This window comes from Osmerus mordax, chromosome 2, assembly GCF_038355195.1.
Source record: "Osmerus mordax isolate fOsmMor3 chromosome 2, fOsmMor3.pri, whole genome shotgun sequence".
In the NCBI taxonomy this organism is placed as follows: domain Eukaryota; kingdom Metazoa; phylum Chordata; class Actinopteri; order Osmeriformes; family Osmeridae; genus Osmerus; species Osmerus mordax.
In genome coordinates, this window is record NC_090051.1 from 1209004 (window position 1) to 1222058 (window position 13055).

Sequence of the window (13055 nt, forward strand, 5' to 3'; positions counted from 1 at the left end):
CACTAATGAGAGTCTCACAGCTTATAAAAAGGAGTCATAGATCTCCTATGTGCTAACAACAAACAGGAGAGAGATGTTTTCCTTGGCTCCACAGTAAGTCCAGCTAGTAATGATTTCAGTGGGGCTCTTCCTGGCTGCTGGCAGCCCATTACGAGACTCTCTGAAAGGCAGCGGCGCGCAGCAGAGCCGACCCTGTAGCATCTGCCATCTGGTAAAGCAGGGTCAGCGATAGTGCGCTGGATAATACGTATGTGTCTTATTTGAGATGGGACCCAGAGATCCAGCAGCCCTGCCACTGAGCTGGCGCCTCTTCTTCTGTGATAATTCCAGCTAAAAATACCACCTGCTGCTCTCGTGTGCCTGTCTGCCTCTCTGGGCGGTCTGGAGGCTGCAGGTGAGCTGTTATCTCCCCACTCAACCTGCCTGCCTGCCTCAGGAGGTAATGGGGATTCGAATGTATGAAAGCGAGACGCGCGTGCGTGCCAAGTAGCTAATTTGCATGTTGTGATGCACACTGCAGATCTAGCTGGGGACGGTGTTTCGCTGCCATCTCTCGTGTGGTTTCACCAGCCTCCCTCTGGACCTGGAACAGCCCTGCCTGTCTTAGCCCTGCCTGTCTTAGGCCTGCCTGTCTCAGCCCTGCCTGTCTCAGCCCTGCCTGTCTTAGCCCTGCCTGTCTTAGCCCTGCCTGTCTTAGCCCTGCCTGTTTTAGACCTGCCTGTCTTAGCCCTGCCTGTCTTAGTCCTGCCTGTCTTAGCCCTGCCTGTCTTAGTCCTGCCTGTCTTAGGCCTGCCTGTTTTAGACCTGCCTGTCTTAGCCCTGCCTGTCTTAGTCCTGCCTGTCTTAGCCCTGCCTGTCTTAGTCCTGCCTGTCTTAGGCCTGCCTGTTTTAGACCTGCCTGTCTTAGCCCTGCCTGTCTCAGCCCTGCCTGTCTCAGCCCTGCCTGTCTTAGTCCTGCCTGTTTTAGTCCTGCCTGTCTCAGCCCTGCCTGTCTTAGTCCTGCCTGTCTCAGCCCTGCCTGTCTCAGCCCTGCCTGTCTTAGTCCTGCCTGTTTTAGTCCTGCCTGTCTCAGCCCTGCTGTCTGTTTGGGGATTCATGGATGTATTGGTGCTATAAGGAGGATTCAGCTTTCAACACACGCAAACACGCACACACAAACACACACACAGAGCAGGACTATAACAGAAATGGCTTTCTATTGCACTGTAGGTGACAGTAAAGGAAAGGCCTCAATGGAGAAATGATATCAAAAATATGATTTTTCCAGCAATTCATTGTCATTGTTGTTCTCTGCATTATACAGCCTGCTACAGTGCTCAGGTTGGGGTGGAAATACTCCACCTGTTCAGATGTTCCTGCAGCTGATCCAGACGTTGCTCCACCTCGCCATACGTGATCTCACTCGCCGAGTCGTCCTCTCCTTGCTCTCCTTGCGATTGTGCTGACTCATCCAGGAGGTCTGTGGGCTTTTCACAAGCCCATTCATCATCACACAGATCTGGTGAGCGAGGCACAAACACACATACCTTACACCTCACATGTGGGTCATCCCGCTGTAATCACTAAACCAACCAACCGCTGAATATAGCATGCTATTAATCTTCCGCAGGAAGCTGTGTCGTGGCTTTGCTTGTAATTTATTAGCCTGCGTGTTGCAGGAGACCTGTTAGTACAACGGCATTTCCTCGCAGCTGAGAGCAGCTATCTGTGCTAACTCATTGTTATCTTTGGTGGGCACCTGCTGGGTCTAGCTATCCACTCGGGTCCTCTGGTGTCTCAGAGAGGCTGCTTTTGTGTTTTGCTACAGGCAGTAATGGCTAGTCCTGTCTTTGATGACATTATCAGCATAGCAGGCTCCTCAGTGGCATTCGGAAAGGCTTGTTAACCTGTGTGTCGTTGCCCCCGACCTTTCCCTTCCTCACTGTTGTGTACACAAGATAACACTGAATGCTTCTCCATACTGTTTCTTGATACTATTCGAGTCATACGTAACTGAAAACCTCCCCACCAGACCACCCTACTATGCTGTACCCCGATAAACAGATGTTTTCAAGCAAACCCTTCTCCTAAATCTGTAAATCTGTCTGTTTCCAGAACACTGAACCAAGCGAAGAATTGGCGTGACTAATCTTAAACCGTGAGGCGTGCGGTTTCCTTCAACAAAAGGGGTCAAGGTGAGGAGCATGGAAACCTGACATGGTTCTCAGTTGTCTCGGAGCGCACAGCTTTAAGGTAAGAATGTGGATGGCTGAAAGGGAACTAGGACACAGTATGCTTGCACACTGCAAGAGCCATGTCAGAGGCAAAAGCAGATTTTCCTAAAGCCTCGAAAAAAGGATAGAGTATGACTAAGCCTTTGAAAGAACAAGCTCCACTGAGATTTTCCTTAGTGCTTATTCCATGGCAGGGATGTGAGGACCACAGGCACCGGGTGCGGAGCTTTAGGCAGGGACTTAACACCGGAGAAGATTTGATTGATATGCTATTTTTGAGTTTGTTTGGCTCGTACGCAGGTGCAGTGTCTGCTAGAGGGCCTGACACGCTGCTCTGCAAACACTTGACCTCCTGTTCAGGCCGGTCGTGCACTCAAACGTTCCTCATCAGAATCCGTCAGAAAGACAAGGACCTGTTTGTCTGTCAGACGGCCACGGTGCTGGAGTAATTGGATGATGTTTCCTGTGATCCTCTTAAAGGGGTTGTTTACTATTGTGGCTTTTTCATTTCCTTGCGTTGCCATGAAGTCAGTTCTGGAGAGGCGAAGGGGACGGCCAGTCCTGACCTAAAGCCTGCCTGATGAATGACTCTCAATCCCATTTGAAATGCAGATGAGGCTAGAATCATCGTACCCTACAGGGATGCATGACCATGGATGTTCTTTTTGATCTCACTAACTCAACGTACCGTGACCACCTTCTAATGAGGCCACCGTCTAAACATGTTCCCTGCATGTTTGCTTCCGCCTCCTGCAATCTGACCCACAACACTGAGCTACCTTCAAACGAGGGGCTCTTGTCCATGTTATCTCTGGGCAGGGGCTCTCCCGCGTGGTGTGCGTCCGGCCCTTGAGTGGCGGCCTCCACAGACGAGCAACCCTTCCCCCCTCTTCCCAGAGACCGTAGCTCCTCCTTCTCCCAGTCTTTCATGTCCTCCGAACCCCTCTTCAGGCCCGAGAACGCATCCCTCTTCCTCCCCGAGTCCTGCTCCACTTCCTTGATGCTTCCCCCTGTGGAACGGTAATGAAGCAGAGTTAGAGGAACACACCGTTCTCTGGCCCCGAGAGGAAGGTTCGTCCTCAGAGGGAGCCGCTCACAGGGGAAAAACAAGGAACCGCCTTGTGTCTTCAGAGTTCAGGAGAGGAGGATGTGATGCTGCTGCTTCTCTGTGCAAGTTTACCTTTCGACGGATGTGGAGTGAAGGAGATACGCCTCCTTCGCTTGTTATCCTCTCCCTCTGAGTCACTGCCGTGAGAATACATGGGCTGTAGGAAGAGGGTGGTACATAATTAAAAAGAATACCCTTGAAAGAATACCACTGCATTTTAGAAGAACTGTTGAAGAACTGTTCTGAAAGGATCCTACTGCAATTGATCTATGTAGTACTCTATCCAACTATCCATGTTCCATTTAGAAACCACACAAATTGCACCAAACACTTGTGCTACAGTGCCACCTGAGCCCTCATAAAAAAAACATACAGTAAGTAACATTATGAGAAAACCAATAAATCAGATCTTTATCTTTCTGTGTATTTGACATAAATCTGATGTGTGTACAGTATAGATGCACCACCTCTACTTTCACGTTGTCGTCTCTGAGGTTGAAGGTCAGCTCAAGATTAGTCAGGAAGAGGTCAGCGAACTCAGGGTACATGTCCAGCACCTCCAGGATCTCCTCTCTCTGGATGGTGTGCAGGTCGCAGTAGCTCAGTGCTCGCACATCCGCGTTGGACTTCCCCGGCTTGGCGTACAGGTGGATCATCTCTCCAAAGATGTCGTTCTTCCCTGGGGGAGAGACGTGAGATGTGCAGTAGGGGTGATATGAGATTCGTTATTTGACGTACGAGAGATTTTACATATGATTAAGACATTTTAAAGCTTGCTGAATGGATGGATGCTGTGTTTGTGCAACCTGAACGGTCACATAATTTGGTGAGGCTTTTTCTTTGGGGTGCAAAGTCGCTGTTGTATTCACAAACAGTGTAACTGGAGGTAGGATCATGTTACATTGGAAGGTACAGTATGAGAGAAGCTTTCTTAATTCCCCAGGTCCTACTCAAAGTAGTTCTCTAAGAATCTCAGGAGATTATGTGGATTTGGTTGACGGAGTGAACTGGGCTGCTTCTCCAGTACAAGAAGAAAGACAAACCTGTCAGTTTTCCTTTGAGGATTATGAACATCGGTGCTTCTCCTGCCTGTGGAAGCTTCACGTTCTCTGGTCTTCTGTTCTAGTGGTCTTGGTTTCAGATCCTCTGATTCATAATTCAAACAAAGCAACGTCTGCCAACTCAAACCAACTTTGATGCAGGGAGTGGAGGGTTCGAGAATGACTTACTTTTTTCTTCATTTACTTCACTTCAGACGGAATACATGCATTGTGATTTTTTTTCTCGAACAATGAGGTCATTATCAATTACTTTATGGTAATTACGGATATAATTCATGGCAGCAGGTGGATAATGAAGTTGCTGTGCCACGGGAGGACCCAAAGGGGACGGTAGCACAAAGGGCATGTTGAAAGGGCCTGTCACGGGTGCAGGGTTTGACTAAATGTCAGTGCTTCAAGCAGCGTGTGGTGTAAAAGAGATGCAGCAGGTTGGGGTGTGACGGCTTCTGACCTATGAGCAGAGTCCTGGGGCAGCTCTGCACCTCGTCAGCAGGGAGCGAGCAACCGTGCCGACCGGACGTCACGGAAACGCATTCAGCACAGACCCTACCCTGACACGCATTCAGCACAGACCCTACCCTGACACGCATTCAGCACAGACCCTACCCTGACACGCATTCAGCACAGACCCTACCCTGACACACATTCAGCACAGACCCTACCCTGACACGCATTCAGCTCAGACCCTACCCTGACACGCATTCAGCACAGACCCTACCCTGACACGCATTCAGCACAGACCCTACCCTGACACACATTCAGCACAGACCCTACCCTGACACGCATTCAGCACAGACCCTACCCTGACACACATTCAGCACAGACCCTACCCTGACACGCATTCAGCACAGACCCTACCCTGACACACATTCAGCAAAGACCCTACCCTAACACGCATTCAGCTCAGACCCTACCCTGACACGCATTCAGCACAGACCCTACCCTGACACACATTCAGCACAGACCCTACCCTAACACACATTCAGCACAGACCCTACCCTGACACGCATTCAGCACAGACCCTACCCTAACACGCATTCAGCACAGACCCTACCCTGACACGCATTCAGCACAGACCCTACCCTGACACGCATTCAGCACAGACCCTACCCTGACACGCATTCAGCACAGACCCTACCCTAACACGCATTCAGCACAGACCCTACCCTGACACACATTCAGCACAGACCCTACCCTGACACGCATTCAGCACAGACCCTACCCTGACACGCATTCAGCACAGACCCTACCCTGACACGCATTCAGCACAGACCCTACCCTGACACGCATTCAGCACAGACCCTACCCTGACACGCATTCAGCACAGACCCTACCCTGACACGCATTCAGCACAGACCCTACCCTGACACGCATTCAGCACAGACCCTACCCTAACACACATTCAGCACAGACCCTACCCTAACACACATTCAGCACAGACCCTACCCTGACACGCATTCAGCACAGACCCTACCCTGACACGCATTCAGCACAGACCCTACCCTAACACACATTCAGCACAGACCCTACCCTGACACACATTCAGCACAGACCCTACCCTAACACGCATTCAGCTCAGACCCTACCCTGACACGCATTCAGCACAGACCCTACCCTGACACGCATTCAGCTCAGACCCTACCCTGACACGCATTCAGCACAGACCCTACCCTGACACGCATTCAGCACAGACCCTACCCTGACACGCATTCAGCACAGACCCTACCCTGACACGCATTCAGCACAGACCCTACCCTGACACGCATTCAGCTCAGACCCTACCCTGACACGCATTCAGCACAGACCCTACCCTGACACGCATTCAGCACAGACCCTACCCTGACACACATTCAGCACAGACCCTACCCTAACACACATTCAGCTCAGACCCTACCCTAACACACATTCAGCACAGACCCTACCCTAACACACATTCAGCACAGACCCTACCCTGACACACATTCAGCACAGACCCTACCCTGACACGCATTCAGCACAGACCCTACCCTGACACACATTCAGCACAGACCCTACCCTGACACGCATTCAGCACAGACCCTACCCTAACACGCATTCAGCACAGACCCTACCCTGACACACATTCAGCACAGACCCTACCCTAACACGCATTCAGCACAGACCCTACCCTGACACGCATTCAGCACAGACCCTACCCTAACACACATTCAGCACAGACCCTACCCTGACACACATTCAGCACAGACCCTACCCTGACACGCATTCAGCACAGACCCTACCCTAACACACATTCAGCACAGACCCTACCCTGACACGCATTCAGCACAGACCCTACCCTAACACACATTCAGCTCAGACCCTACCCTGACACACATTCAGCACAGACCCTACCCTGACACGCATTCAGCACAGACCCTACCCTGACACGCATTCAGCACAGACCCTACCCTAACACACATTCAGCACAGACCCTACCCTGACACGCATTCAGCACAGACCCTACCCTAACACACATTCAGCACAGACCCTACCCTGACACGCATTCAGCACAGACCCTACCCTAACACGCATTCAGCACAGACCCTACCCTGACACACATTCAGCACAGACCCTACCCTAACACACATTCAGCACAGACCCTACCCTGACACGCATTCAGCACAGACCCTACCCTAACACACATTCAGCACAGACCCTACCCTGACACGCATTCAGCTCAGACCCTACCCTGACACGCATTCAGCACAGACCCTACCCTAACACACATTCAGCACAGACCCTACCCTGACACGCATTCAGCACAGACCCTACCCTGACACACATTCAGCACAGACCCTACCCTAACACACATTCAGCACAGACCCTACCCTGACACACATTCAGCACAGACCCTACCCTGACACACATTCAGCACAGACCCTACCCTGACACACATTCAGCACAGACCCTACCCTAACACACATTCAGCACAGACCCTACCCTAACACACATTCAGCACAGACCCTACCCTGACACGCATTCAGCACAGACCCTACCCTGACACGCATTCAGCTCAGACCCTACCCTGACACACATTCAGCACAGACCCTACCCTGACACGCATTCAGCACAGACCCTACCCTGACACGCATTCAGCACAGACCCTACCCTAACACACATTCAGCTCAGACCCTACCCTAACACACATTCAGCACAGACCCTACCCTAACACGCATTCAGCACAGACCCTACCCTGACACGCATTCAGCACAGACCCTACCCTGACACACATTCAGCACAGACCCTACCCTAACACACATTCAGCACAGACCCTACCCTAACACACATTCAGCACAGACCCTACCCTGACACGCATTCAGCACAGACCCTACCCTGACACGCATTCAGCACAGACCCTACCCTGACACGCATTCAGCTCAGACCCTACCCTGACACGCATTCAGCACAGACCCTACCCTGACACGCATTCAGCACAGACCCTACCCTGACACGCATTCAGCACAGACCCTACCCTGACACGCATTCAGCACAGACCCTACCCTAACACACATTCAGCACAGACCCTACCCTGACACACATTCAGCACAGACCCTACCCTGACACGCATTCAGCACAGACCCTACCCTAACACGCATTCAGCACAGACCCTACCCTAACACACATTCAGCACAGACCCTACCCTGACACGCATTCAGCACAGACCCTACCCTGACACGCATTCAGCTCAGACCCTACCCTAACACACATTCAGCACAGACCCTACCCTAACACACATTCAGCACAGACCCTACCCTGACACGCATTCAGCACAGACCCTACCCTAACACACATTCAGCACAGACCCTACCCTGACACACATTCAGCACAGACCCTACCCTAACACACATTCAGCACAGACCCTACCCTGACACGCATTCAGCAAAGACCCTACCCTAACACACATTCAGCACAGACCCTACCCTAACACGCATTCAGCACAGACCCTACCCTGACACGCATTCAGCACAGACCCTACCCTGACACGCATTCAGCACAGACCCTACCCTGACACGCATTCAGCACAGACCCTACCCTGACACGCATTCAGCACAGACCCTACCCTGACACACATTCAGCACAGACCCTACCCTGACACACATTCAGCTCAGACCCTACCCTGACACGCATTCAGCACAGTGCCTACCCTAACACACATTCAGCACAGACCCTACCCTGACACACATTCAGCTCAGACCCTACCCTGACACGCATTCAGCACAGTGCCTACCCTAACACACATTCAGCACAGACCCTACCCTAACACACATTCAGCTCAGACCCTACCCTGACACACATTCAGCTCAGACCCTACCCTGACACGCATTCAGCACAGTGCCTACCCTAACACACATTCAGCACAGACCCTACCCTGACACACATTCAGCACAGACCCTACCCTGACACACATTCAGCACAGACCCTACCCTGACACACATTCAGCACAGACCCTACCCTGACACGCATTCAGCACAGACCCTACCCTGACACACATTCAGCACAGACCCTACCCTGACACACATTCAGCACAGACCCTACCCTGACACACATTCAGCTCAGACCCTACCCTGACACGCATTCAGCTCAGACCCTACCCTAACACGCATTCAGCTCAGACCCTACCCTGACACGCATTCAGCACAGACCCTACCCTGACACGCATTCAGCACAGACCCTACCCTAACACGCATTCAGCACAGACCCTACCCTGACACACATTCAGCACAGACCCTACCCTGACACACATTCAGCACAGACCCTACCCTAACACGCATTCAGCTCAGACCCTACCCTGACACGCATTCAGCTCAGACCCTACCCTAACACGCATTCAGCTCAGACCCTACCCTAACACACATTCAGCACAGACCCTACCCTGACACGCATTCAGCTCAGACCCTACCCTGACACACATTCAGCACAGACCCTACCCTAACACGCATTCAGCTCAGACCCTACCCTGACACACATTCAGCTCAGACCCTACCCTGACACACATTCAGCACAGACCCTACCCTAACACGCATTCAGCTCAGACCCTACCCTGACACACATTCAGCACAGACCCTACCCTAACACGCATTCAGCTCAGACCCTACCCTAACACACATTCAGCACAGACCCTACCCTAACACACATTCAGCACAGACCCTACCCTGACACACATTCAGCACAGACCCTACCCTAACACACATTCAGCTCAGACCCTACCCTGACACGCATTCAGCTCAGACCCTACCCTGACACGCATTCAGCACAGACCCTACCCTGACACGCATTCAGCACAGACCCTACCCTAACACACATTCAGCACAGACCCTACCCTGACACGCATTCAGCTCAGACCCTACCCTGACACGCATTCAGCACAGACCCTACCCTAACACACATTCAGCACAGACCCTACCCTGACACGCATTCAGCTCAGACCCTACCCTGACACGCATTCAGCACAGACCCTACCCTGACACGCATTCAGCACAGACCCTACCCTAACACACATTCAGCACAGACCCTACCCTGACACGCATTCAGCACAGACCCTACCCTGACACGCATTCAGCACAGACCCTACCCTAACACACATTCAGCTCAGACCCTACCCTAACACACATTCAGCTCAGACCCTACCCTAACACACATTCAGCTCAGACCCTACCCTAACACACATTCAGCACAGACCCTACCCTGACACGCATTCAGCACAGACCCTACCCTGACACACATTCAGCACAGACCCTACCCTGACACACATTCAGCACAGACCCTACCCTGACACACATTCAGCACAGACCCTACCCTGACACACATTCAGCACAGACCCTACCCTGACACACATTCAGCACAGACCCTACCCTGACACGCATTCAGCACAGACCCTACCCTAACACGCATTCAGCACAGACCCTACCCTGACACACATTCAGCACAGACCCTACCCTGACACACATTCAGCACAGACCCTACCCTGACACACATTCAGCACAGACCCTACCCTGACACACATTCAGCACAGTGCCTACCCTAACACACATTCAGCACAGACCCTACCCTGACACGCATTCAGCACAGACCCTACCCTGACACACATTCAGCTCAGACCCTACCCTAACACGCATTCAGCACAGACCCTACCCTAACACACATTCAGCACAGACCCTACCCTGACACGCATTCAGCACAGACCCTACCCTGACACGCATTCAGCACAGACCCTACCCTGACACGCATTCAGCACAGACCCTACCCTGACACACATTCAGCTCAGACCCTACCCTAACACACATTCAGCACAGACCCTACCCTAACACACATTCAGCACAGACCCTACCCTGACACGCATTCAGCACAGTGCCTACCCTAACACTGTACCGTATATGGGCTTGGGCAGGACGCAGGGCCTGTGAGATCTCCTCACATTTTCTGTGAAATGTATTCATGGGTTCTTCTGCAAGGCTCCTACTTGTGCAGAGCTCAGACCCTAATATGTCACGCGTGGCTCCGGTGAGCTTTCGTTTCATGAAAAATAGTCTGCTTAATCCTGGCATGGTCTGTTACACCTGTAAGAGATTCACAGGTGGGACTTTTCGTGGAAGAAGTTTTTTTTCTTCTTGTTTGCCACTGTAACAGTCTGTTGCACCGTAGCCGAGAGCCATTATTAATGTTAGGCATTGATATTAGACGCAATAGGAAGATGAACAGCAGCATTTTCCTTTCCTCTCACATGCTGTACCTTTCCCTCCTGCTGTTCAGCCCTGGCAGAAAAGCGTTCCGCGGCGCTGTGCACACGAGAGCTATGTCACTGTGCTCTTTGAAGTTGCCAGACAGACTCATACGGAGCCGCATAATAGAAATGTCAGGGTCTCTATCTCGCAGTAATATAAACACTACTTAGGTATTAAAAACACAGCACATCATGGTTTGAGAATTACCAAGCTGTCCTTCCCATTGTCTTGTGTGCAATTTATGGAATAGCCCAGTTCAGAATACACCGCTGAAGAACTTGTTACGTTCTCGTCAGTCTGAAGAGAAGACACGGAGTTGTCACAGACGATGTGGATTGGTGATCTCCACAGGAGGGAGGGACGTGAGGCCAGAACAAAAGGCCCTGCTTTCCTTTTGGGCTTCCCTCTGCGGGAGCTGGACTAACTACCTCAGCCAGTGACAGCTAACCTGCCTGCACACGGCCCAGTGCCTGGGAACCCGGCACTGGAGATAAAGTACCATGAATCATTAATTCACGTTATCCGTCCAACGAGGCTCCGAAAAGATACAGATTTAATTAAATGTCTAACCATGTATGTATAAACAAAGAGGATAGGAAATTAAATATTAATGACAGCATCAGTGTAAGTGCTCCCCTAACCTTGTTATAAAAACGTCTGAATAGGATCTGTGTATTACCCAGACCAGTGACGAGGTGTCTTTGTTACTGAACTGACAGTAAATATTTGTTACATTATGCCTCATAAAATGATGGTCTTATAAGCAAGCGATGAGCGATCATTGAATAGTGAAGACGTATCTCCAGAGTCTCACTGGAGTCGATAGTTCTCTGTTTTCATGTGTTCATGTGACCATCCATACCATGGTAACACCAACAGAACATACAGTGAACATACAATCTCTCCAGGTCATGCCCACCCAAGGGTGCTTACCTAAGATGGCCACCACAATGTCGTCCTTCAGGATCTCGATGGAGCCGCGCGACAGAAAGTAGAGAGCAGTGAGCACGTCCCCGCTGTGGACCAGGGTGTCCCCCGGGGGGGCGTGCGTGGTCTGGAAGCGCATGGCCAGCGCCCGCAGGCAGCCCTTGGTGGCTCCCTGGAAGGCCCTGCAGTCCTCCAGCAGGTTCTTGTTCAGGTGGAGGCAGATGTCTGCCTGGAGACACTCTGGGAAGCCTTTAAGCACCTGCAGCGTGGACAAGGACAGGAATCACAACACAGGAAGTGGAGAGGTTGGGGTGATGGAGGACATTTAGCCGATGTCCTGTGCTGTTTTTACACTAGAGCAGGAACCAGGGTGTAGTTTATCTCTACAAGAATACAGGAACAGAATCTACTTACCTCTTCAAACAAAAACACCTCAATTCAACTCATACAATAGAGATACAGCACAACAAAGTGTCACAGTGTAACATAATTTTTTAATTGGTGTAAAAAAAAAAGAAAAAGATATAGTGAAGTAAAATACTGTCCACGCCTGTCTAAGGTTTACTACTCAAATTGTGCTCTTGTGCAAACTCGTGCCACACCATGCCTGCCTGTGAATCACATATGCTCATGCCCTTAAGCTACAAGCACTCTTTTTAATGAAAAGCTGGCATGCAATTTGCAGGTCAACATTGGCACACGGCAAACAGGAAAATTACATGAAAGCTTAAGCACTTTGCCCATTATTATACGTACATCAACGTCACACGATGACACATGCAGTAAGAAAACAAACTAAACATGAAGGAAACATAGAGGGTGCAAGAAATAAAGGAGGTTGGAGTGGGGTTTTGGTTGGGGATGAAACAGCCTGGACCAACATTAACCATCATCTTTTTGACCAGAATTATCTTTAAATCCCAAACTGTGGAGAAATAGTCCAACACATACAAATAATGTCAAAATGAATATGTACCTCCTGCTCTTACCAAGGATGTGATGTTGT

At 50.9% G+C, this 13055-nt stretch overlaps 1 protein-coding gene across 1 annotated transcript in view; it reads right to left on the minus strand.

Moving 5' to 3' along the window:
• Nucleotides 1–13055, minus strand: part of LOC136932657 (potassium voltage-gated channel subfamily H member 7-like) — a 40162-nt gene that overhangs the window by 1192 nt on the left and 25915 nt on the right. Inside the window, exons 9-14 of the mRNA XM_067227853.1 lie at nt 13026–13028; nt 12056–12308; nt 3789–4000; nt 3394–3478; nt 2993–3223; nt 1342–1498 (exon numbers count right to left, since the gene is read on the minus strand). Of these exons, the coding sequence (XP_067083954.1) occupies nt 1342–1498; nt 2993–3223; nt 3394–3478; nt 3789–4000; nt 12056–12308; nt 13026–13028 (941 nt within the window). The remainder of the gene's footprint in view (nt 1–1341; nt 1499–2992; nt 3224–3393; nt 3479–3788; nt 4001–12055; nt 12309–13025; nt 13029–13055) is intronic.